Genomic DNA, 25,952 nt, shown 5'->3' with positions numbered 1-25,952 from the left:
CCCTCTAGACCTCTTTGAAAGTGGGGAAGAAAAAGCTAACTTCATATTTTGGGGGGCAGGTGGGGAAGTGCAGCAATGCTGAATCTTGAAAAATCTCCTCCTCTTATTCCCTCCATTCCGTTCAGCCTTTAGTTAGCTGTAATTTGATGCGTAGGCCACTTTCTTTTAATTGCCAGTTACATCTTATTTATTGGTGCCTTCAGATTGGACGGTGACATTTCTAACATTACAATCAAGCCAGATAACCGTTTAAACAAGAACTTGGAGATGAAGGTTGGTGGGCTGTTACAAAACAGGTCTTGTGCTGTTTGAGCCCTTCCTGTCGAGCAGCGCCTCTTTAAAGTTTATTGTCTATATGAACCAGATGAGGATCTGGTTAAAATACAGATTTTGAGGGGTGTCTGGGTGGCCCAGTTGGTTGAGCATCCGACTTCATTTTGGGGTCATGATCTCTCAGTTCGTGGGTTCGGACCCCATATCGGGCTCTGTGCTGTCAGTGCCGGGCTCACCTCAGATCTTCTGCCCCCACCCCCTGTCCTGCCTCCATCACTTGCTCACTGTGGCTCTCGCTTGCTCTCTCTCTCTCTCTCTCTCTCTCTCTCTCTCTCTCTAAAATAAACGTTAATAAAATATATATGTATATATATTTATATGTGTGTGTATATGTATTATATATATATTATAATGTATGTATATTATATATACACACACACATATATATGTATATAGATTTTGATTTAGTACGTTTGGAGTGGAATCTAAGTTCTGCATTTCTTTTGAGTTTCCAGGTGATGCCATTGCTTGGTCTGAGGACCTCACTTTGAGTAGCAAGGCTTTTAAAGCAGTGGTCCTTAACTCTCACTGTGGGTCATAGTCATCAGGCGAGTTTTCAAAACACTTGATGCCCCCTAGAGTTCCTTGTTCAGTTAGTTAGTCTGTGGTAGAGCCCAGGCCTCTTGATTTTCAGAAGCTCCCCAGGTGTTTCTAACATGCAGCCAAGGCTGAGAATCAGTGCTTTGGAGAGGATTAGAACATGGACTTTGCTGGAATGCCTGACTGGGTAGGACTGGAAAAGATTTCTCATCATTATTTGAAACTTCGGATGTTCTTTAGTGCAGCCTGAGACCCGTTGACTTTTCTTTGGCTCCAGATTCTCAGTGAGTGAATTCAGACTTCTTGAAACTCGGCGGTTTCAGATGGCAGTGTTTTTAATGTAGTTCTTTGGTTGTGGTCAGGATCATGAGAATTTTCTGAGAGTGAATCTGTTCTTCCCCCTTGCTGATATCACTCCCAAGGGTACAAAAGAAAAGTCAGTATGTGTCAATTGTTCGTCCACTTGGATCAGCATCAGGAGAAGTTAAATGCTATTCACATCAGTTGCATGGCTACCATTGATAAGGGGAGCAGGGAATTGAAAGGCAATTTAGTGGACCATAGCCTGTTGCTGGTGAAAGGGCTCCCCTCTCCAGTAAGCTTGTCGTAAACCCTTACACGTGACTGAAAAGGTAGGATGAGATTATAGAAGACTGGGGTCTTGTCAGCAATAATGAACCACACACGCACATATGAAGATCCACTTTTCACACACTGCGCCTTGAGATCTCAAGGTCTGGGGATCACGATAAAGTTTCCCAAAAGAAAAGGCTTTTTGGAAGGGAGACTTAGAGCAGAGTTGTTTTGTAAATTTCTGCCACATTTTATATCTCTACAAGATGGGACCCGTTTTTGTTTGAAGAATGGTCTCATAGAAATTCTAGAAGTAATAGATTGAAGAATTATTGATTGAAGAATAGTCTCATGGAAATTCTAGAAGTAATACTCTTCTCTTTCAAGTTGGGGAAGGAGGTCTTCTCAGCTTTGGGCTTTGGTTAAGAAATTTTAGAACAGTCGTGTGGAAATACATTAAATAACCAAGCCCAATGAGAGCACACTTGCAAGAGAGTTAAATCTTGTGGTCATAATCTTGTGCTGTATGTATCACCGTGGGAGGCCTTCCAAAGGAATTATCCCCAGCATTCTCTTTAGCATTTCTGTTTAGCATCATCATTTTGTGTGATATGCCACATAAGAAGGAAGACCAGTGATTGATTTCTGTGGTTAAACGTTTTTTAAAATCCCTTTAGGGTCTGGCCCCAATCCAGCATTCCCTTTCCTGCTGCTTCCCTCTGTACTCAGATCATACATCTAAAACTTAAATAGGCCATGTTTTTTGTGTCACCATACTTTTGCTTCTGACTGAATAACATTCTCATACTTTTCCAACAAGCAAATTTTGTAACATCCTTTAGACACAGTTCAGATGTCAGCCCTTCTGTGGAACATTTGCCAGCTCCTCTTGTTCATTCCAACCCCTCCCCTTGCCCCACCAGCTGCCTATTTCCTTTCTTGTCACTGCGATTTTACACCCCCATCCTAGTATAGCATAGGGGGTTATATTTTTTATGTGACGGTCTCTAACAATTAAACTATAAATCTGTTCAAAGGTAAGAATAGACTTGCATCTTTTACATAGTAGCAGGTATCATACATTCACTATTGGTCGAGTTGCATGAATGAGTGAATGAAAGAGGAGAAAAATAAGTATAGAAGGAATGTATCCTCCTGTCCTTTTCTGGTGAAATTCCAGTCATTTGAACTTGTAAAGCTCTGCCACTCCAGAGGTAGTTTTAGTAGAAGCCTCATGGAAACTGTTTTACCTAAGTTGGAAAGAGAAAAGGTACAAAAATTGGTGTTGGAGGTTTGTGGAGTTGGTGAGTGGTCCCAAGCAGCCCGTTGGGTTTGTGAGGAGAGATCCAGTGTCTCGGTGTGCATTTTATCCTAATAAAACTAACTCTTCCTTCTGTAGTCATAAAAATGGATTCTGGGAAGGCTGGTGATGTTTTTCTAAAATGCCCCACTGCCTTCTTTGACATATAGTTGAGAGTTTCTTTTGGTCTTAGAATAGAAAGTTCACTTATGCATGTTCATTATGTCAAATCTGAAATAATAGCTGCTCCTTCCATAATGTGATGATGCAAATTCCCAGGTGAGCACGTTGGGTTTGGTGAGTCACATTTCAGACCACTTATAGAATCAGTCACTTGACACCTGGGCCCAGTAGGGGTTTCGCTGATTTTAGCCAGTCTCTCCCTTTGCACCTTTCTCTTCACTGCGGCTCTGAAACCCAGAATTGATTTTATTTCTAGAATTGCATCCATCACTGGGCATGTGTTTAAGTACCAATAGTATCAAAAGGGCTTAAATCGCAAATAATTGAGTAGTGCTGGTAAGAAAGCCCTTTCCTAAATTCTGTCCCTAGTAAAGTCACGTGGTTTCCTCCCAGCCCCAGGGCAGTTCCTAAAAGGCAGCTGAAAAATTTACCCATTTTTCTCCATACTCTTCCACTCCCACCCCAACCCCCAACCCCCAACCCCCAACCCCCAACCCCACCCCCAAGCAAACTTCGGAGACCAGGCCTTTGCTGCTGTGATGGGAAAGGCCCTCCTCCCCGATTTCTGGTGTCAGATTAGTGCAAAGGTCAGAAGTAGCCCATATCAGCCAGTGCTGGCTGAAGACAACTGTGGGTCACAGTGGTCAGGTGCTACTGGCACCTTGCCCTTGTAGTCCCAGAATAGAAGAAAAAACTAGCAACTCAAAGGAATGCCCTTGAGGCAAAAGTCTCATTTTAATCTACATATCGCAGACTGGTTGGTGTGCTTAGGGGGGCGGCGGTGGGCACTCAAGATGCACCTCAATATTGTGCTGGCACAGAATCTGATATTGTTTGGGGCTACTCTTCATGAGGGCACTGTTAGATGGCATTGTAAGTTTATCCTGAAACCTTTAATTGTCTGAAGCTCTGCATGGGTTAAGAAGAATTTTGCTCTGAAACTTGTATTCTCTTCATTTAATTTGTAGCTCCTCTCCTGCCATGTTTTTTGAAAGGAGGGACTAAACCAGTCACAGTGTTTCAAGATGCCTGTCATGCCCTGTTGATTGTCCCCACCATTTATGTGCCTCTTGTTACTCATTTCAGAAAGATTTCCGAGTACAAGAACTCCCACTGGCTCGTATTAAGAAGATCATGAAACTGGATGAAGACGTGAAGGTGAATTCACATTCGTTTTTATTATTCATATTGAAGTTATAATGGTGGGTAGGTTGTCGCTCATTTTTGTAGTGCTCAAAGCTTAAAAATGAAAATTTCGTTATTGTTTCTTTTTTTATATCGTTCCTGTCTAAAATTGTTAAGTGAGCTGAAATTGAACAGTTTTAATTATTATATCGTGTTTCTCTGGAAATTAAGGATATCTTGTTTTCCAGATGTTGATAATATGCTGTTTGCCTTTTTTTTTTTTAATGTTTATTTTTTTGAGAGAGGTTGAGAGAGAGCAAGCAGGGGAGGGGCAGAGAGAGAAGGAGACACAGAATCTTAAGTAGGCTCCAGGCTCTGAGCTGTCAGCACACAGCGCAATGCAGGGCTCCCAAATTGTGAACCCCAGGATCATGACCTGAGCTGAGGTCGGCCATTTAACCGACTGAGCCACTCAGGCACCCCTGCTGTTTGCTTTTTGAATCACCTATCCTTTTCACTGTGTAGGGTAAACACAAATTATATCAGCAGGACAGTGCCATCTTCTCAGTTAGCATTTTATTGCAATCTCTAGTTTGTCAATATAAGCTCTAAGAAATGCTTGATAAAGATACTGCTCTTGTTCTAATTTTTCAATCTGTGAGCTGTTTTACGTGAATGACAACCTGTGAGGTTTCCTTGCAGGTGGCTATTTCTGTATACCTAGGCGCCCACCTCCTATTTCAACTCTCAGGAAGAGAGCAACACTTACAGCTTTTTCTTTTTTTTAAGTTTATTCATTTTGAGAGAGAGGGCACACATAACACGTGAGTTGGGGGCGGGGGTGCAGAGAAAGAGGGAGACCCAGAATCTCAAGCAGGCTCTGTGCTGTCAGTGCAGAGCCCCATGTGGGGCTCGATCCCACAAACGGTGAGATCATGACCTGAGCTGAAACCAAGAGTTGGACACTTAACTGAGCTACCCAGGTGCCCCTTCACTCTTCTTATCACTGAAAACTAATAGTCCCTTGTGTTTGTATAGAAAGCTAACAGTTCACAGCAATTTTCCCTTTTATTAGCTCTCACTTCTCCTTCCTTAACTCCAGAGCTCTTTCCATGGCTCTGTCCTGCACAGACCAGCTCACCAAGGGTTCAGAGCCTTGTTTGACCAAGAGCTTGAACTTTGAAATCAGACATGGCAAAGCAGCTTACATTACTTGAGCACTTACTAAGTGCCAGGTCCTGTGCTGGGTGCTTTTATATACATGACCTCATTTGATTCCCACAACAACACTGAAAGGTTGTCTTCTTTTTCAGTATGTGAAAAGTAAAACCCAGAAGGATGGGAAGCCTGAAATTTTATCTAAATCCATTGGCTCTCAAACTCATTATCTTTCCCCACATTGTCTGTCCTTGGATTAGGACCTTAACGCTGCCACTTAACTGGCTCTTTGGCCGTGGGCAAGTCACTTTACCTCTCCTAAACCCTAGTTTCTTTAGGTTTCTTTGAAAGTCTGTTACGAGAATAAGAACGTATGTGGTAGTTGCTAGAAAAGTATTCTTTTTCCCTCTTCCTTTCTTCTGCTTGCTTTCTGCTTTGCCCGATTCTTAAGGATTTACTTTACCTTGGAATCTCTTGGGACTGCCACCTTCTCATTTTCCAGCCTTTACCCCATCGTCGATGGCAGGACGTGAGGCAAGGGACAAGTGGGCTGGTTTGAATAACATGCTGGTGATTGACAGGGAGGGCCTACATCTGTTGCAGATGATCAGTGCAGAAGCCCCTGTGCTCTTTGCCAAGGCAGCCCAGATTTTTATCACAGAGTTGACTCTTCGAGCCTGGATCCACACGGAGGATAACAAGCGCCGGACTCTACAGGTAATGTTGTAGACGTACATGGGGAAAGGGGGCAGGCAACTGCCCTTGCCTTTGTCTGCTTTTCTTGCATCGTTTTGGACCAAAGATTGTTCTTCCTTAGGTTTCTGTCAAGCTGATGTGTGTAATTGGCATATTCCTCCCACTGTTGTGAGGCAGGCATACTCTATAGCCATGATTGTATTTCCCCACCAAGAATCTGAATTGCCAATTCTCACGTTTTTCACAGCTCAGTGACTGAACTCTTCACTTGGTGAGCTTTGACTATAGACAGAGGCTCAAGTGTTTGATCTATTTCCAGATGTAAACAACTTCTGGTTGGAAGCCTTGTGAGACTCCAGGAGAGGGCAGTCCCAGGGAGAATCCATCTCACTTACCTCATTTGCCTTTTTGTTCCTTGTCTGCCTTCCTGGGAACCCTTTCCTTTTCTTTTTCATTTTCCTTTTATTTTAAAAATCAATATTCACATTGTGTGTGAACATCCCTTTACCTCCAAATTGAAGATGTGTGCTTATTTATTCTGCAAGTATTTATTGAACACCCACAGTATGCCAAGCAGTGTTCACACAAAACAGAAAGAACCCCCACACCCTTGGGAAGCCTACATTCTAATGCAGCTAGACATTGAGAACTTACTTTATGCTGCTGTGAAGGAAGCCTATGACTCTAGAGAGATCCAGTTAAAGCTGTCTTCAAGATGAGTCCAGATTAAAAAATGAGCAAGATACTTGGACAGTGTTTCAAAAAAGATACCCAAATGACCAATAAACATATGAAAAGGTGTGCGGCATCATTGGCACCTGGGAACTAGAAATTAGAACAAGACACTGGTTTACATCCACTAGAATGGCTAAAACAAAAAGGACTGACAATACCAAGTGTTGGTGAGGGAGTGGAGTGAGTGAAACTCATATAGTACTTACTGCTGGTCAGGATGTGAAGTGGTCCAGTTGCTTCGGGAAACTGGCACTTTCCAATAAACTTAAACGTATCCCCACTGTGTGACACAGCCGTTCTACTCCTGCGTATACACACTGAAGTGTGGATGTTATTGTGTAAGAATGTTCATAACAAGCTTACTTATGATGGCCAAAAACTGGAGACAACTCAAATATCCATCAAGATGGGGATATAGAAACAAAAGGTTATAGTCATAAAGTGGATTACTAGTCAACAACAATAACAAAAAACTGTTGTTCCGTACACTGTGGGTGAAATCTGAAAAAATTATTATGTTAAGCAAAAGAAACCAGAGGGGAAAAAATTATATAACACACGATTCCATATACTCTCACCATCTGTGGTGATAGAAACCAGAGTAGTGCTTGCCTCAGATTCAGGGGGGAGGGCAGTTGATTGGAAAGGGATAGAAGGACACTTTTTATAATCTTATCTGGTTGATAGCTGTGTGGGTACATATATTTATTAAAATTCATCAAGCTGTGTCCTCAAGACTTCTGTATTTTACTGAATATGAGTATTCAGTAAAATACTACTGGCTTTAACAAAGGCAAAATAAAAAAAAAGACCAACTCTAAGTATATTTGTGTTTCCAAAATACTGTAGCACACTTTGGTGTATGTTTGGAGGTGTTCTTTTGTTCCCCACCCCCACTGTTCCCCCAATTCCATCCATAGATGAGCTGTTTAGATAGCTTTGAGTAGGTGACATCATCAGGAATGTGATACTGTATCGTACTGATCTTAAATGAGACCTGGCGGCCTTAAGATGCGCCCCGCTTCCGTTGGAGGGTTATTGTCAAGCTGGTGGTTGGCAAGAAGGGTGGATTGGAGTTTTGCATTTCAGTGGCTTGGGGCCATCACAGAGACAAGGGAAGGAAAAAACAAAATTTCCATCCCCTTTTGTTTTGTCTGGTGAGTCACCTCTCTTAAGATGTGATATATAGAGAGATCGCTAGGGATTTCTGTTACCATGTTCATTTACCCCCCAACATTTTATTACGAAAACATTCAAACATAAGCAAAGTTTACAGTATACTTACCTCTTAGATCCTACCGTTAAGTTTACTTGCTTTATCCCCGTGTCTGTCTGTCCCTCTGTCCATCAAGTCATCTGTTTTTAAGTGCATTTCAAAGTTTACTTTCCCCTCAAGACTTCAATATGTATATCACTCACTAGAGTTCACTACTTTTTCCTGTTTTTTTTTTTTTTTTTTTTTTGCTTTAAAATTTTCATGCAATGAAGTATACAGATCTTAAGGATCATGTGTTAGTTTTTAATTACAAAATTTTAAAAATTATTTAAAGAAAGGGAGTATCACTCTTAGAATTCCATTGGAACAGGCCTTGGTTTTGGTATCATTAGTCAATTCTAGTAACTTTAGACTTCCCCTTATTCATATCACATTAAACAAGATATAAACCACGGATTTAACATTGTGACTTTGAATTCCAAAATAAAAATCATAGCCTTGTGGGAACTAACATATAGATCCAGTGACTAGAAAATAATTGTAAAAAGCTATTAGGATTTCAATAGAGATTCAGAAAGATTATAAGATTGAATAGTAGCCTAACCTTGAAACCTGCCAGTTGAGATTGCTAGGTTTGTACAAATTTAGCTGGAGGATGATAATTTAACAATTGTGGGGCAGGTCTGGTGTAGGATCCAGCAGAGGTGATAGTTGTAGTTGGAGGCTCAAATCCCTAGCTTGTAGAGCATGAGCTACATGTAGATCTTCCGTGAAGTCTGATGTGAAGTTTATGAGTTTGGCTGTGCTTGCTTTAGCTATAGCCTTGGCTGTGGTTGTTGAATTTGGCTTAGAAGTCATCATCTTATCTTACTTGTAACGTGGAGGGTGTAAAGCCAGGTGAACTAGTTTCTCCCCAGGCTAATTTTTCACCCTGCTTTTCTTTGTTACAGAGGAATGATATCGCCATGGCAATTACAAAATTTGATCAGTTTGACTTTCTCATCGATATTGTTCCAAGAGATGAACTGAAACCTCCAAAGCGTCAGGTGAGCCGGGAAGGCATTGCTGCTGCTTCTGACCAAAGAGCACCTTGCGTGCTGGTGTCAGATATGCTCCCTTTCCTCTCTCAAGTCATTTGCTGTTCCTTTTGCTTTTCTTTCTCTAGACCAGATCCATCCTTAACATCTCCCTCTGTTACTCATTTATGGATACTTTTAACTCAGTGCCTCTGAGGTGGTATTTCAGTGAAAGTAGACAAAATGAAAGTTAAAGACAAGTTACAAACAGGAAAGTGAAGCTCATTTCAAGGTATCCTAGGGAATTTCTCAGAATTCTTAATCTGGGATGGGAGAACATTCCCAGCAAGGCACAGATTTTAGATTTTCCAGATACAAAGAAACAGCTTCTCTGTGTGCCCAGTGGTATTTGAATGGACTTTGGTTTTCTCTTACTCTGGTTTGCAGTTCTCTATATAGTGCTCTGGCTATCCATTAGATCACCTGTTAGGGTTTAAAAAAATACTAGTGTCCGGGCCCCACCCCACACCAGCTGAGTCAGAATCTGACAGGGAGGCCCAGGCATCAGTGCTTTGTCGAGCTTTTCAGATGTGCCTAACGTGCACCCAAGTTTGAGAACCACCACTTAAACCGTTTTCTGAGCAGTCATGAGAAAGAATGTGAATATCTGTCTTTCCCTCTCTTCTGCCTGCCCCTCTCCAAAGGCCACACTGATTGTCTTTTCAGCACCTTGGGTGCATAAAGCTCTTAACTGCAGTTGTAATAGACCCCTTTCCTGTAGAGCTCATTGTCTGAGGCACACGGATTGCATGACTCAGTCGGTGTGGTAGAGACACTTGGGGAATAGTGGCAGGGTCTGACAGGAACAAAGCCGTGCCTTGTTCTCCTCGCTTTATTTTGTTAATAAAATTTTAAGTGTTTTGAATGAATTATTTCATAATATATTATCCTTAGAACAGAGTCATTCAGTGACAACCATTGTCCTATGCTGTCTCATACTAATAATCAGTCAGGAAGTATAGAAGTGGGCATCTTAAAGGACACCTGTAATCCTGACCCTGCCTGGGGGCCTTTGGATCAGCAAATCCTCTGTCCCCTCCTTACTAGAGCAGGTGCCTCACTGCGGCTCCGTTCTTTCTGGGCAGTCTTTGCTACTGTAAACATCCTTGACTGGAAGCTGTAAGGTGTTCAGAGGAGCTTTCAGTCGGATGTTTACAGCGGCAGGCTGCCACGGTCGTCCCCCCGCTGCGCATCGCCTTTGAGACAATTGCAGGTTTGTGCCCACAGGCTCAGTTCCTCCTCTTGGGGTGTTTCCCTCCTCTCTGAGAAGTCACTACAGCAAGAACTCCGACTACTTCTCTTCCCCCAAAACAAATGCTACCATACCCCTGCTCTCCTTGTTGGAATTTGTTCCAGAAGCCCCCTTTAAAAACAAGGTGTTGAGCTCTGTGACAAAGTCAGGCCTTGTGCTAACTCCTGCTTGTTCTCTATGGGCCGTCTGCTGAACCAGCTGGCTGCAGGGAAGGGTCATGTCCTGTCCCTTCCTCAAGCCCTCGGTGCCTGACTGACTCAGGGTGTCAGACAGTTCCTTGTTCCATCCTAGCCCGGCTCACAATGCTGTGATCCATCTCCTTTTAAAGTATGTCTAGCTGAAACAGCTCCTTGCTGCCTGGATTCAGGTCTTTGTAGGTGTTCAAGCCATTGATTGGCGTCCTGTTGGGGACAGCTGCTGCCTGGCCTTTGAAAGGTTGAGATTGCTGAAAGCTGGCCTGAAATTCTAAGATAGCACTTTTAATCCTCTGTAGACTCAAAGTTTTCCCAAGCTCCAAATTGGCTGGCACCTCCTTAAGTCCTTTAAAAGCGCCTACTCTCCAAAACTCACCCTTTCTGAAGGAGGCAGCAGTTCATTTCTGGCTACTGAAGCAAATGTACTTTTTTCAGTTTGGGGCTGGCTGCACAACTCTGTAGTGATGCCCCTGGGATGCTGCTCATTCTCTGACATTTGTCAGTCACCACTTCTGAAAAGATTCCAGGCGTAAGCTCTCTGGTCAGGGAGGCCACTGCGAAAGCTGGGCAAGTGCCCCATTCTGGATTGATCCAGTCATTCAGAGATTGTCCTAGCGCAGGGGCTGATTTCCCACTGCTGGGGAGAGAAACTAGCCAGAAATACTGAATTGTAGATCTAAGGTCCTTGACTTCTCAAGAAATGCTTGGAAATTTCTCTTGTTCTTTGGGGAAGCCAGTAAAGGCTATTTAGAAGCAGAGAATAGTTGAGGCTGACTTCTACTCCACTAAAGCTATGAGTTGAAAGTTCCTGCCCATTGAAATGTCATTTTCTCTTCACCCATTTCTTTAAACCAAGCATAATCATTCCCTTGCTAGCTTGCCCTCCATTGGCCGGATGAGTCTTCATAATGCAGAAGAACCTTAGATGTGCCTCCTTCCATTCCAGTGATTCGAGAACAATCTCGCCTGGTCCTCACAACACAAACCTAGGCGCCTCTACTTGGTACTCTCAGAGTGACCTAGACACTGCCTAGTTCATAAACAACTTAAGGGGGAGTGATGGGCAGTTTAGGGGAAGCTTTTTACCTGCTGTCACAGTTTTTGGCAAGGAGTATTTTGGCTTTTGAAAGGGATGCTTAAAGGGTTTGCTTTTTGTCTGGCAAAAAGACTATATTCACTTGTAGACCAGTTGCAGTCAGAGATAACTAGAGACAGAGCAATCACAGGTTGGGGCTGGGAGGTGCCAGTTTCTCCCTCCTCCCTGACTTCCTTCAAGTTGGTTGTGGCGGTGGGGGGTGGGGGGTTCTTGGTTCTCTACACCCTCTCATTACCCAAGAGCTTTTGTAAGTTAGGTCTAGACTACAGTGATGGATGTTTTTTTTATAAAATGAGAAGGGCATTCTCAGTGGAAAATAAATATGTTGAACCTATTTCAGGAGCTTTGAAAAGAGTTGTTGGCCTTTGTTTCTTGGTTAAGGGAGGGTATCTGTATTTATCCCTGCCACAGCCAAGAGCTAATTGACAGGCTGGCCTTTATTTATAATGGTGAAAGTTGAGTTGAAATGGAGATGGTGATGATGTCACAGTTACATTGTTCTGGAAACTGAGACCTCAATGAAAATAAAGGGGACCTCCTTTTTCTTCTGCCTCAGCATGGTTATGGTCAGGGTTCAGATTGTTTGGGTCTAAAGCACAGACTGCATTAACCTAGAAAATTCGTTCTTGTTTGAGAACTAGCTTGGAAATCCAGAATGTTAGAAGTGTCTGCTGAGGCTGGGTGGGTGGCCGTTAGGGAATCTTGTCATGCCAAGACCCCAGTTCCTCAAAGCCTGGATGTCAACAGTCCTAGTATCCTGGGCCCCCAGTCACCAGGCAAGGCCTGTTCTGTAGGGGACATGAGCTCCCCACACCATGACCACAAAATCCTAGAGGTAACAAAAGAGAGTGTAGCTACTCTTTTCTGTTGGTAATAGCTGTTGGGTTCAAGAGACTGTCATACACCAACTTAAGCTAAAAAGCACTTTCCCGGGTGCCTGGCTGGCTCAGTCAATAAAGCATGTGACTCTTGATATTGGGGTCGTGAGTTTAAGCCCCATTCTGGGTATAGAGCTTACTTAAAAAAAAAAAAAAAAAAAACACTTTCCTACCTGCAGCTGTCTGCCTGGCTCTATAAATCCACCCATCATTCAGCAACCTCTTACTAAGTACCTACAAGGGAATGAATGGCTGGAACAGTGGAGAGCAAGAGTTAAGCCCTCATAGGGCTTCCACTCAAGTAGGGAGGGCACTTGACAAGCAAGCAAAACAAAGTGTAGTGAGGAAAGGACTGCACAACATAGATTGGGGCACCTAACATAGTGAGGGTATCGGGTCAATACCGGCTGTGTCATTGTCATTTTGGGGAACTTTGAGGCAGCCCACAGTGCCTCTATACCTTGAAGAAGTGTCTTTTCCTCTCTTCTTGAGCCTGGCATACTTAGCCCAGAACAAGGAATTGGGTAAATGAAGCAAATTTTCTGCTCAGTCAACCCAAGTGGTTGTATGTTTCTGTTGTTTTTGTTGTCCCAGGCAGGGGCACCGTGTGTCGCAGGGCCCTCCGGAGCAGACGCCGATCTCTGTGTCAGTGGTCGGGGGCCGGTCAACCCCGGACCCTCAGGCTCTAACCATGTTGTAGTGTGTGTAAACATCCTACACTCTCAGCTGTGAGCTCAAGGTGGCTGGGAGAGGGTTGTTTACTCCTTCTGCCATGGAAAACGTCAGCTGAAGAAGGAACAGTCTCTTCATCCCGCACATTGGACAGAATGCGACCTCCCTAGTCAGCCAAGGCCGCCCCCCAGCGGAGAGCTGTCCCTCAGGCCCCCTGGGTTGCGCTTCTGTGGCTAAGTACAACCAGAACCAGACCTGACGCTGGACAGATGTGCCTTCAGTGACCACGGAGCTCTTGATGTGCTGTGAAAAGCTAGGCACTTACCTACCAGTGCTCTCAATCCTGACACTCAATTCTGAAGTTCCAGCCCGGGGAAAGCCCTGTTTCCCTTTTCCCTGCTCTGTCCCTCCAGAGCTGGCAGGAACCAAATAAGGAGAGTGCTGCCTACTGGGGAGATTGGGGGCTGGCCTGAGATGAGAGCCTGATGTTTGGGTAGCATCTTCCCAGTGCTCGCAATTAGCACCGTTTGCAGATCACAGGCCTTGACAGCGTTTACTGACAGGCACTGCTGGTGCATGGTTTTTAGTTACGGTAATTATTTGCCCATTTGCAACTCATCACGCAATGGGTGATTACTCTGTACTTCAGAAAATTGGCTGTATGTTTTGTGAAGCCTATGGAATCTGTTATTTTTAGTTTGATTTAGCACAACTGGTCTCTTCGAATTCCACTTTCCCTTGGCTTCAAATGTAGAGAGCTCAGCATTCAGCAGGCAACTGCACAGAGTCCGTTTGGGGGAAGAATGGAAATTCACTGTGGCGGCTGCTGAGTCAGTTCTTTTCCTCTTACCTGCTGCTTCTTCTACCCCACAGGAGGAGGTGCGCCAGTCCGTGACTCCCGCCGAGCCCGTCCAGTACTACTTCACACTGGCTCAGCAGCCCGCTGCCGTGCAAGTCCAGGGGCAGCAGCAGGGCCAGCAGACCACCAGCTCCACGACCACCATCCAGCCTGGGCAGATCATCATCGCGCAGCCTCAGCAGGGCCAGGTCTGTGAGCTGCAGAGGGCGCCCACCGGCAACATGGCACCGCTTAGGTTGGGGAGAGCACGGCCGGGGCAGAGGAGCAGGCCGGTCGTTTTACGACACCAAGTTTGAAGTCTAGAAACTTGGGCTTCTCCCCAGATTCAGCCACCAGAGTGACATGTCACCCTGACCTCTCTGGGTCCTGGTTTCCTCACGGGTCACATGAGGAGATTGCAGTGAGAAGATGCTCTCCAGGATCCCTATGACCTAAAACATTTTGGAAGGAAAAAAGTCTATATCATGCCCCCATGAAGAGTAGTAACATCCCCATGGGAGGTATTACAAGTGGACCCCGTGCCTGTGTCTGCACCGGAACTAGGATTTGTTGTACCTCTAAGGAAGAGATCAGGCATCATTTCCAGTTTGCGTACTTCCCCTCCTCTTCTCCCTGTCATTTCTCTGTCACACCGTAGTTGTGTCAAGTGATCTTTTTACAGTAGCAACCAGAATATTCCCTCCCCCCAGTGGTATTGTTGTGAAAGCAGTAACATCCATGCTTGTTGGGGATCACGGGAAGCTGTGGAGAACTCTGTTCTCTGAGCTCTGACTCCAGATTCCCTGACAAGCATTAATTTATTCACCAAAGATTGAGTCCTATCCTATGTGCCTGGAATATAAGCATGAATAAAACAGTCCCTATTTTTAAGAATTTTCACAATCGGAGTGCCTGGGTGGCTCAGTTGGTTAAGCGTCCTGACTGTTGATTTCAGCTCAGGTCATGATCTCTCACAGTTAGTAGGATCGAACCCCACACCGGCCTCTGTGCTGACAGTGTGGAGCCTGCTTGGGATTCTCTCTCTCCTTCTCTTTCTCTGCCCCTCCCCTGCTCATGCGCTCACTCCCGCTGGTGCTGTCTGTCTGTCTGTCTGTCTCTCTCTCAATAAATAAATAAGTAAATAAACAAATAAACATTAAAAAAAAAAAAAAAAAAAAAGATTTTCCACAAACTAGTAGGGTACAATTACTTAAAGGTCATACCACCACCACCTGAGAAGTGTAGAAATATTCTTAGGGCTGTGTAAAGGGTGTTAAGGGATCACATCAAAAGGGATACCTAACAAAAATGTGAGAGAGGTGGTAGAAGTGGATGTCAGAGAAGGTTCCCGAAAGGGAATAATCCAACTTTTAGAGGGAGAACAGTGGCAATGAATCAGATAAAGAGGGCAAGGAGGGCTTTCCCAGTAGCACAGCACAAGCAAAGGCTTGGAGGTGGGAACCCGCACCGGGAGTGGTGGGAGGGTGCAGTCAGCATGGGGACATCTAGGCAAGTCTGAAAATAGAGGCAGAGGACACATGCTAGATAGTCTTGTGTATGCCGGTAAGGATCTGGGTTTGCCTAGAAGGAAAAAACGATGACGGAGGTAGATTTAACTATTAATTATGATTTTAGGATTTATTCCCTGCTCCCTTTTTTATCCGTATAACAAGTTTTAGGGTGCTCGCTCTTTGCCAGACACTGTGCCGGGCAGGAGGGGTTCAAAGATGATCACAGCCTAGTCCCTGCTTCAAGGCGTTCACTGTACCATGATGCCTAAGGGATCTTCTTTGGCCAAGGCTTGTGCCTCTGCAGTGGTGAGAGCTTTATCCCTCCACAGAGCAAACTTTGAGGGAGTCTACGAAGCGCTGGCTCTCATCGACTCAACATCTAAGAAGCTCGTGGTTGTTGTGTCCTGACAGCAGGGCACACGCCATACGTGATTTGACAGCTGCCAACTAGCACAAGCCTTCATTTTCCTGAAATGACTCAGAAATACCGTGGAAATCCTCTTGGGGAAATTGAGTTGGTAAAGTACAGTGATGAGTTGGCAGTATACATTTTTTTTAGTCAGCAAGAATTTCATCTATTCTCTTTGCCACCCCAGACTTCTCAGCTTGGAGCTGGTGAGGCTTGTGGGGATGGGGAAGTTGGCCTCTCTCTGTGTCTCCTAGCTGTGGTTCTCTGTTCTGCTGGTTCAGGGTGGCCTTGTGCTGTATCACCCCTGCTTAGGCCTGTAGTAATGATTATTTCAGGTTGAGTTCAGATAACCTTTGTGGGACAGAACACATATTAAAGTTGGAAGGAAAGCATATTTTGGTAAAGTGAATCCTGTGCGTTCTGTCATAAAATTGGAAACTTCTATTCCTGGAGGTTGGAATAGAATAGGCTGAGTTGAAAATCGTGGTGTGAGAGAACAGGAGGTGTTTCCTGTTGTCCTGGCCTACCGCATGTATTTTTACAGAGATCCCTCTGTCCTCTTTACCCGCCGTGTCCAGTTCATAGTAATTTCTCCTTCCTTAGTAGTCCCCTGCATCTCCTCTATAGTTCCTGGGACACATCCCCTCCTCCTGTAACTAGATGCGTAGTATACATATGCAGGCAAAGTCTGAGAGCATCAGAATAACAACATCAGGAGAAGCCCAGATTCACTGAGATTCCCAGAGTCGTCTTACTGAGGTAATTCTTAATTCAGAGTGGGACGGGACCATACCCAAATTGGGGCATTGGGGGTGTGAGTGTAGTTTAAAAGATTCCACCCTCCTGCCACTCCCATGACCGCCACCCCCTGACCCCTCCATTGCCATGTGCCACTACCACCCCACCCCCACCACATGAACCGTGTGCTGTGCCCACTGCTCTAGGTAATCTGTAAAGGTCACATCTGGGGCTAAAGTTTTAAAATTTTGAACAAGTGACCGACCAACCCTTTTGACAGTTAACGTCTACCATCTCTCAAAGGAGTAAGTTTCATAGGACTGCAACCCACTAAGTTGGTGTGAGAGACACGGAACCTGCCAGGTCGTGTGTGGTAGACAGAATTTTCTTACATCTGAGATTCTTGTTTCTGGAAAGGTAAAATCCTCGCTTTATTAAATTCTGTGACTTAGGGGTGGCCTCAGTTAACATCCACATCTTAGTGGCGTTTGCCTCTCCCGTGGGAAGCCGTGCTGGATCCAGAGCAGCCAGCTGGCCGGTGTGGGCTGGCACTGCTCTGCTGCTTGAGTGCAGCCAGCGTGCGCCTTAGTTTCCTCCCAGTGTCTTGCATGCCTGGAATGGAGTCCAGGATCCTGAACCTAGTAAATTCTTACTGACCCCGCTTTCCATTCAGTTTGCTCTCCAAATCCACCTGCTCCAGACCTGACTTTGGCCATTTCTCAAATGAACTGTCACGGTTGCTTTTGATTCTTTTGTATTGGATGTGCCTTTCTTTCGTTGCAAGAGCTCTGAAAGATTGCACTATTTGAAGCATAGAGGTGTTTGGGGCTTGGGCAAATATTCTGTACCATGAGCCTAAACATCTGCGTGGCTTTCTCCCATCTTTTGTCTTGGAGAGTAACTTTAGCAGTGCCCTGTACGCTGAGTATTGCTAAATAGTGTTAAGGTGAGTTTGGGTGTCCGTGGAGGGGGTTTGCTCCCAGTTAATTGGTCGTTATTAACCCCTTGGTAAGCGCAGTGGCTCTAATCTCGAGCTGAATCCTCTTTTCTCATACCTCCTCTCTAGACCACACCTGTGACCATGCAGGTTGGAGAAGGTCAGCAGGTGCAGATTGTCCAGGCTCAGCCACAGGGTCAAGCCCAGCAGGCCCAGAGCAGCACCGGACAGACCATGCAGGTGATGCAGCAGATCATCACAAACACAGGAGAGATCCAGCAGATCCCGGTAAGGCCGGTTCTGCCTTGCAGCCGCAAGGCGCTGTGCTCGTGTGGGGGCGGGAGTGCTTCCAGATCTTACACACAGAGGATCTCGTATACCCGTATGTGTAGATGTACACGTGTTTTTTTAAACCTATGTCCCTGTTCGCCCAGACCACAACTTGCTTCCCTGTATACTGCCTGCTTTCCTCTAATCCACTTCAGGTTTGCCACCGTGGGGCAGCGCCTCTCCACGTCCCCGCACTCCACCTACGCAGAGGATGCTGGTAACCACTGTTCCATGCCAGGACCTGACGGCCCTGGGAGGCAGTCCTGTCTTTTGATTAGCAGAGAATAAGAGGGAGGTGTACGGGGAAGGCCATAAATAACACTTGTTGCATATTCATGAGTCAGTTCCCAGTGGAGCCTGCAGCAAAGTGTATTTTTGGCTTTCATTTAACTTACCCATTCCTTCACTGTGGACTGCTGCTTCCTGTGTGCCTTGAGGGATTTCATTTCTTAGATTTGTTGGCTTTTTTACTTGTACTTGCTCTTTTGTAAGAAATGTCCTATCTTAACACTTGCCATCTATACACTGGTCATTTTGCCACCCGAAAACGTGGAAAGTGAGTGACACGGAGCAGTCCTTCTGTTTCTGCCCCTTGGTCTGCCTGTTGTAAATGACATGGAGGCAGATACAGAAAGTCATTTGGACTTGGCTAATCACTTCCTCTTTGCAGAAAGCTCTGTTTTTGTAACTGTTCTTACTAAGTTAGCAGATAGACCAAGAGAAAGCTTAGGAAAGTGGAGTGTGTGAGTCTCTGTGCCTGTCTTTCTGTCTCCTCTCCCTCCCTCCCTTTCTTGCGCTTTTGGCGCACTCTCCCTCTGCTAGAGCTTGCTCCTTCTCCCTCTCTCCCTCCCTCCCTCCCTCCCTCCCTCCCTCTCTCCCTCCCCCTTCCCCCTCCACCACCCCCCCACCCCCCCAACATACAGACCCATCAGTTTCAGGTGCCTTGCCTCATTGTGTCAGGCACTAACCAAGACCTCTCTCTTGAATGGTCCTCTGTTCTACATGTGAAGGCACCAAAACAAATTTACTTAAGCAGAGAAGAGTTCCCACTTTACAGTAACTTTAACTCAAGTCTTTTTAACCCTCTGGGGTACAGAGCTTTAGCACATATTTGTTGCAAATTCATTATTTTCAGATACCTTCTGTAGGAGTCTGCATTTCTGAACTCAAGAGTGCTCGCCCCAATAGAGGGGACCTTCAGGAGGGAAACTTTGCTTCTCTGTTGAAAGCCCAAGGAGCTGGCTTATTTATCCTGTAGTTAACGTCAAAAAGCTGCCAGGCGCCCCAGACCTGTCCTTGTGGTAGAGCACTGAGGGCAGAGCATCATTAGACGTCTAAACATAAGCCTAAAAGAGGAGCTTCTTGCTTCTAAGAACTGCTTGGAAACTCTCTGGCTCACAATTTTTCAGTCACATCTGTTTCTGCAAAGAGCTCTTCCCAGCTAAGAGGTGTAAAATCTCTGTGGCTGTCAGTATACTTTCCCTGTTCTTGAGACAAGGCTTTAGTCTTTCATCCTGGTTCCTGGTCTGGAGTTCGGGGACTCCTGGGACCAGCCACCATCAGTGTCGGCAGACGAGGCTTCCCGAGCCTCCACACAGCTGCCTTCAGCCCCGCAAGCAACTTAGTGTTGTTGCCTGGAAGCCACGTTACGGGATTTAAGGGGGGCGGTCTGGGCCTGGCATCACAACTTCCCAGCAGCTCTTCTTGACGTGTTCTCGGAAAGAAAAGACCGCAGGTCGCAATATCTTGCCCTGTCTCCTGTGAACCCGGTTCTTAACGGGTTTAGATTTTCTATCCCTCTGTTTTCCTAAGTGGACAATTCTGGAATGGTCTACCAAGAACTTCCAAGGTCTACACTGACTACCAAGTGTTGGTCTTTTCTTGGTGGGTCGCATCCCCTTTGAGACCGCAGTTGCAGAGAAGCAGTGTGACGTAACACTGCGTGCACACGGGCAGTTGCATTTACCAGCACTGTCCTCATGGAGGTAAAGTTCCCTGCCAGGGAGCTGGCTCTTGAAGGCAAGGGGAGAACTCACTCCGGGACAAGGAGGCATGACTTACCTGTTCACGTCAGGAAGTTCACCCTTGCAACAAAGGCAGGCTGGGCAGCCAGGGAGGGTGGTGTCTGGGCCCCCAGATAGAGAGAGACCAGTCTGTCCTTCTGGTACCTCGTTCATCGCCCAGATCCCGAGTGTGGATGTCTGCAGTGCTCTGCTGACTCTCTTCTGCTGAGCCATGGCTCCTCTCAGTGCAACCGCCTTGGTCTCTCCGTTCCCGCTCGAGGCACAGAGACTTCCATGGTACACTGGAGCGTTAAGAGCCTGAGTTAAAGCTTTTAGCGCACAATTAAATGCAGCATGTGGTATTATTGTATTATCTGAGACTTAATCTTAAGCATGAGGGACTCTAAAGGCCTTTTTGTAGCTTTGGTTTCCCGTGATGGGGTTTTCTCTGAAAGGTTTATTGATTCAGTTTCCCCTTGGGAGGAGTTTGGCTAGAAGCTAGTGCTGAACACCAAAGATCCTAAAAGTCCCACAGACCCCCATTGGTCCTGGCTCTTGGGGACAGAGATAGTGAAGCAGGCCAGCTTTTTCTTCCGAGATGTGCAGCATGGGGTTGGGCAGGACTGGGGCTACGGCACGGAGTGACGGCCATCTGCCGTGGGCTCCTGGCAGATGCTGGAGCTCTTGTGAGTATTGGATCAGCCATCCCGGGAAATAGGGTGGCGGGGTGTGGAGGTAGAGGGGGGAAAGGCCCACACTTTAGGGACAGAGCATTCCGATCATGTCTCACAGTCTTTGGGATACAATCCTAAGATAAACTAAGCAAACAGCTAAGAGTCCGTGAATGTTGAGGGTGCAGCCATGCTGTTCGTCACATATGTGGCCAGATCCTCTGGGAATTTTTTCCACAGTCCATTCAGGGAACATATCCTCTGTTGTGTTTTGTGACTTGTGGGGTGGGGATGTTCTGGTTTTGCCTGTGTTGACCTCTGTTGAAGAGGAGCTTTTCAGAGTCAGCTTCTTTGGAGAGCTCGGGGGGCAGGGGATGGTCACCGCAGGGGAAGCTTGCCTGGTGAGGCCACACTCAGTCCCCTGCGTCTGTCTGTCTGCCCCACCCTAGGTGCAGCTGAATGCCGGCCAGCTGCAGTACATTCGCTTAGCCCAGCCTGTATCAGGCACCCAAGTCGTGCAGGGACAGATCCAGACACTTGCCACCAGCGCTCCACAGGTATGTGCCCCAAAGGTGCAGGGCTTGGGTAGGGGACCGGCCCAAGCTGGCTTCTGGCTGGAAAGGAGGGCTCAGCAATCGCTCTCTTGCCACCTCACCCTTCAGCAAGAGACACCTCCACACCCTTCACATCTCTTCACCCCAAAGGACAGACGGGGTTTAGTGGAGGACTGGATTCAAAGCGTGTCTCTTACCGTCTTGTTCTCGAGGGACAAAGAAATGCAAAGGAGGGGAAATCTCAAGGACGCTTGTGAAGAAAGCCTGATGTATGTGTGTATATGTCTGACCAGAGGAAGCACTTTGACAGACTGCCTCATCGTCAGCCTGAGTTTCCATCTTTGAACCTAAATAGCTGTTGTGTTCTGGCAGCCGCTGTGCCCTTTGGAAAGTTAGCCTGGATTTTACTTCCCCATGCACGCCCAGCCAGAGACTGTCCGCTTCGTCTCCTCTCGTGCCCTAAGAGACGGAGGACTGTGAGCCACAGGTGCTGAGGGGACAGCCTCCCTGGGCTTGAGGATTGGGGGTTGGGGAGTATGGGCATCATTTGCACTGGATGGGGGATGCTGGTCAGGGGGAGGCATTGTTAATGGATTCTTTTGCCTCAGACCCAAAAAAAGCAGCGATCGTTTAAGAGCTGGACCCGTCTGGCCCAGTTGCATTTCTGGTGATGTATCTATTGACAGTGGTGACAGAGCTGAGTTTGTAGAGCAGGTCTCCAAAGATCTCATTTGGGAAAATATAAGGAATGAGCCAAAAGCAAGGCTTCTGAGTTCCATATAGTCTCTGGGATCATTAAAGGGCCTGTTCTAAACCCGTGCCTTGGCTCACATAAGGGCTTGGCCTTTTCCCTAATTCCTTTGGGGCTGACTGGCATGGAGTCACATCTCCAAACCGGTCAGGTCACACCCTTAGGTACCCCTCTTTTTAAAACACAAAAAACAAAAAGTCTTGTAAGATTTTAACCTGGGGTCCAAAAACTTTTCATGGCGAGGGGGTGGGAGGAAATGAGAAGGAAGAGGTTTTAGTTCCTCAGAGGTCAGTTTGGGGGCCAGAAACCAAAGCCAGTGAGTGGGGAGAGTCGGGTTGTCAGACAGGAGGGGGAAGAAGCAAGAAGAGGGCACCATTACAACAACTACATTACAACAGGTTGTGACTGTGACGGCCCGGCATGTAGTAGTACGTGTGTGTTGAACGACTGCTGAGTGAATAACATGTAAATGGCACTTAAAGGTAAATGAAATTTTCTCAGCTCGTGTGAAGAGCAGTCCTGCTGGCCACAGGGCACAGTTGACCTTCTCATCTATGAAGAATATTTGCCATTTGTCTCAGGGTCATTCATTTATTCTGTAGACATTTCTTGAATACTTAACTTTGCACTGGAGGCTGTAAACATAGCCACTTAGAGACTGGTAGACTGGTGGGAGGGGAAGGACCCCCAGTAAGGGACAACAGTAGGAAACTGTCATGAAGCCCTATCACGCCTGTCCCCTCCTTACTCCTGACGGCCTTACGGGTAGGCCTGACAGGGTGTTTTTGGCTGTTGTGAGGACCCTCGAGAGGATAGTCTGTACCTTGCAGGTTGGCTGTGAGGGTTCCAGGAGATGGTACACAGAGGACGTTCCTAGTCAGATGTTGCAGAGGTGCACATATGCATGTAAGCCTGCTTTCGTCTTCTTACTAGTCTACCAGGCTGCGTCCGCAGCTCGCACTATATGATGCGGTTCTGCACGTCAGCCAGCACGTTTCTTTTCAAATGTACTTAAAATCCCCACGTAAGATTGTAAGTACACGTGATACATGTTTTCCTTGCTCCACCCGCCTCCACCCTCCCCCCCCATCCCCCACCCCCACCCCCACCCCCTGCTTGGCCCAGACGACTTCACGTGGCCTGTCTCGGAAAAAGTACTTCATAGGTGTGCCACAAGGGCTTCCAGGGCCAAGGCCACCTCCCCGCCAGGGTGTTTCATATTCCAGGCAGATAATCTAGGTGATACGGGTTTGGTTTGGAGCCCACCTTCCAAGAATGAAACAGACCACTCACCCCTTTGCCCCGCGTTTTGCAGTCTGCATTCACTGGCTAAAGGTCTCCTGGGGTTTCTGCCTAAGCCGTAACTGTTAGGCGTTATCATGTTAGCACCTAGGAGCTTGCAATGAGAAGCAGGTGGGAAGCAGGTGGACATTAAGAGAGAGGGTTATGGAAGTTGTGTATGTTACACGTTCCGGGGTCCTCTGTGGTCCCCTCTATGGCCCTCGGCTCGGAGTAGCCATCAGTAGTTGCTCTCCTGCTACTCATTAAGCACCTGCTCTGTGCCAGGCCTCGTTCCGGGCACTTGATGTGCATTGTCTCACGCAGTCTTCACAACCCTCTCCTGGTTGTGGGCTGTCGGAGGAGTGGGCCAGACCCTGCAGCTGACCTTACTCTGCCATCTTGATTCCTGCAGATCACGCAGACAGAGGTGCAGCAAGGACAGCAGCAGTTCAGCCAGTTCACGGACGGACAGGTAGGACACCCAACTGGGGGAGGGGCCGTGGGGGAGAGGCTGTGGGGGGGGTAGCGGGTGTGAGATCTGTGGGTTTGGATGGTTACGGCAGCTGTCCTATTTTCTGTTAATGAGGGGACAGAAATTGTTAAAGTGGGTTCAGTCTTGAATTTGGAGTACAAATCCTTTAGATTTAGATTTGTGGGAGCTGAAAATAATCTCAGACATTATATAGTCCCAATCCCCATTTTACAGATGAGTCAACCGAGTCCTAGAGATGAGAAGTGTCTTGTCTGTGCTCATGCAGCTCTTGATTGCAGAACCAGGACTAGAATGCGGGTCTCCTGTTTCCTTCTTTAGGACTAGTTTTTTCTAAGCTATGCCGCTTTTTAATAGCATGGGTTAGTTGAAATGCAGCGAACATGTGACTTCTCAAGCTCTCTTGGTGCCTGGAATTTAGTAATTCTGAACTCATGTGAGGAAGGAGTCACCCTTTCCCTCTAATGGTCCCAGAGACCCCCGAGTACATGGTAGGATGACCACCCCCCCGCCCCCACGCCTGTGTTCTCTGCTGCCCAGAAGGGAGAGGAGCCGGCGTCAGGACCCACGTCTGGCCCCTGCCTGCACCACACACTAGGCTCACATGCCAGGGCTCTTGTGGCACGGGGTGGGGTGCGGGGGGGGGGGGGGGTCTTCGCCTGTGGGCTTTTTGAGGGGGGAATGCCTTTCCATAGTGGCTACCTGAGCTGCTTCTCCACGCCTCACGGGTCTTGGCTTAGTAAGCGTTTAAACCCAGGCCACCTCCTCAGCAGGGCCCATGTAGGAAACGCAGGTTCACTGTAGCCTCGGCCTGAGCCAGGTACTCGGAGGAAAGGAGGAGGAGAGGGGGTAATCCTACTGTCCCTACTAGTGAGGATTACCAAGAGTTGGGGAAATGCTGACTTCCAAGCTGCTGGTACAGTGGATCGAATTGCTTGTGTTTGTCACAGAGGAACAGCGCGCAGCCAGCCCGAGGCTCTGAGCTAACGGGAGAGGCAGAGCCCAGAGAAGTGAAAGCCACGGGAAATGCAACTCCCTGCACCTCTTCCCCGCCCACCACACACACCCCCTCACACCGGGCCGGAGCCTCCTGTGTCTGCTGCGCCCAGCCCCCGCAGAGCCCCACTCCCCCTCCTCCCTCCGACGCCTTACAGTGGGTGGTGGTCGAGGTGTCCGGGGCCCCCAGCCAACTCGAGGCCCATAGGGAGCTGCATGCCCCTCTCCCGGGGGTGACCTCACTCTCTCCTCTCCACCCCTCGCAGCAGCTCTACCAGATCCAGCAAGTCACCATGCCCGCCGGCCAGGACCTCGCCCAGCCCATGTTCATCCAGTCAGCCAACCAGCCCTCCGACGGGCAGGCCCCCCAGGTGACCGGCGACTGAGGGCCTGAGCTGGCAAGGCCACGGACGCCCAACACAATTTTTGCCATACAGCTCCGGGCGATGGGTACAGCCTCCCTCCCCAGAGGACCCGGCCGACCTCCGCGCCTCCTACAGGCTAGGACACTGGTGCACTGCGCCCCACGCTGGAGGCCGAGATTCTCCAACAGAAAGATGCAATATTTTTTATTTCCTTTTTCTCCATTTTTTCTCCGAGGAATCAATATTTCAGTATGTTGAGCTGTGTGTCCAATGCTATGAAATGAATATTAAATAACATATTTATGGCATTTTCTTGAAGAGTGTGGTTGAAGAAATACTTCTTTTGTTTTCCTTTTTTTTTTGATTCTTACCGCCACTTCTTTCCAGGAGCACATCTCCTCAGGGGGGTATGTTATCTCCTGACTCTCGGAGCAGCTGCGGCCCTAGGATTTGCCACCTTGTTCTGCCCGCAGATTGAATTAGGTGACCACGTAGCTTCTTTCTCACTAGTGGTCCTCTTCCTCGTGACCCTGTGCTCGTCCCAGAGCTCTGTGTGTTTGCACCCAGAGGCCGTGGAAACATTCCTTGCGTTTAAGAGGTGAACTCATTTGCCATGGAGAGTGGATGGTTTCATTTCCAAACCCTTCTCTCCCAGGGACCCAAGGAGACTAGAACTTTGTGCATTTGCCCACCTCCACCCCCCATTTTTTATCTTTAAAATGCATTAAAAATTGTGCTAGTCTCCTTTGCTGCATGGACTTCAAACTGCATGAAATGCAATAAATCTCATTTTAGATAATTTAGAGTCTGGGTTTCTGTGTCTGGGGCATTCATGGGCCACTTTTCTTGGGAAGGCTTGGAAATTAGGTTTGTTTGCCCTCAGGTTGCGTGTCTGTGAAGGAGCGGGACCCTTGTGAAGAGCGGGCGTCCAAAGCTAAGGGAGCTAATGCTGCATATCTGATTCAAATGGAGGTCTTCTGCTGATTTTGCAAATGAACTAGATCGGAATCTGTTTGCTGCTTGGAGACGCCCGCCTGCCTTCCCTCCTAGA

General features: G+C 47.1%; 1 protein-coding gene across 4 annotated transcripts in view; it reads left to right on the top strand.

Moving 5' to 3' along the window:
• The window catches only part of NFYC (nuclear transcription factor Y subunit gamma), a 67,115-nt gene extending 41,415 nt beyond the window's left edge, over nucleotides 1-25,700 (top strand). For 3 of the 4 annotated variants that reach the window (XM_060626739.2, XM_060626740.2, XM_060626742.3), the window contains exons 3-10: nucleotides 4,016-4,087; nucleotides 5,816-5,929; nucleotides 8,810-8,905; nucleotides 13,901-14,074; nucleotides 17,590-17,748; nucleotides 20,914-21,021; nucleotides 23,463-23,522; nucleotides 24,491-25,700. In XM_060626739.2, the coding sequence (XP_060482722.1) occupies nucleotides 4,016-4,087; nucleotides 5,816-5,929; nucleotides 8,810-8,905; nucleotides 13,901-14,074; nucleotides 17,590-17,748; nucleotides 20,914-21,021; nucleotides 23,463-23,522; nucleotides 24,491-24,922 (1,215 nt within the window). In that variant the 3' untranslated portion in view covers nucleotides 24,923-25,700. The remainder of the gene's footprint in view (nucleotides 1-4,015; nucleotides 4,088-5,815; nucleotides 5,930-8,809; nucleotides 8,906-13,900; nucleotides 14,075-17,589; nucleotides 17,749-20,913; nucleotides 21,022-23,462; nucleotides 23,523-24,490) is intronic. The other variant, XM_060626743.1, reaches the window with a different exon arrangement.
• The last annotated feature ends 252 nt before the right edge of the window (nucleotides 25,701-25,952 follow it).

This window comes from Panthera onca, chromosome C1, assembly GCF_046562875.1.
Source record: "Panthera onca isolate mPanOnc1 chromosome C1, mPanOnc1 haplotype 2, whole genome shotgun sequence".
NCBI lineage: Eukaryota > Metazoa > Chordata > Mammalia > Carnivora > Felidae > Panthera > Panthera onca.
This window is presented reverse-complemented; position numbering and strand designations above follow the sequence as displayed.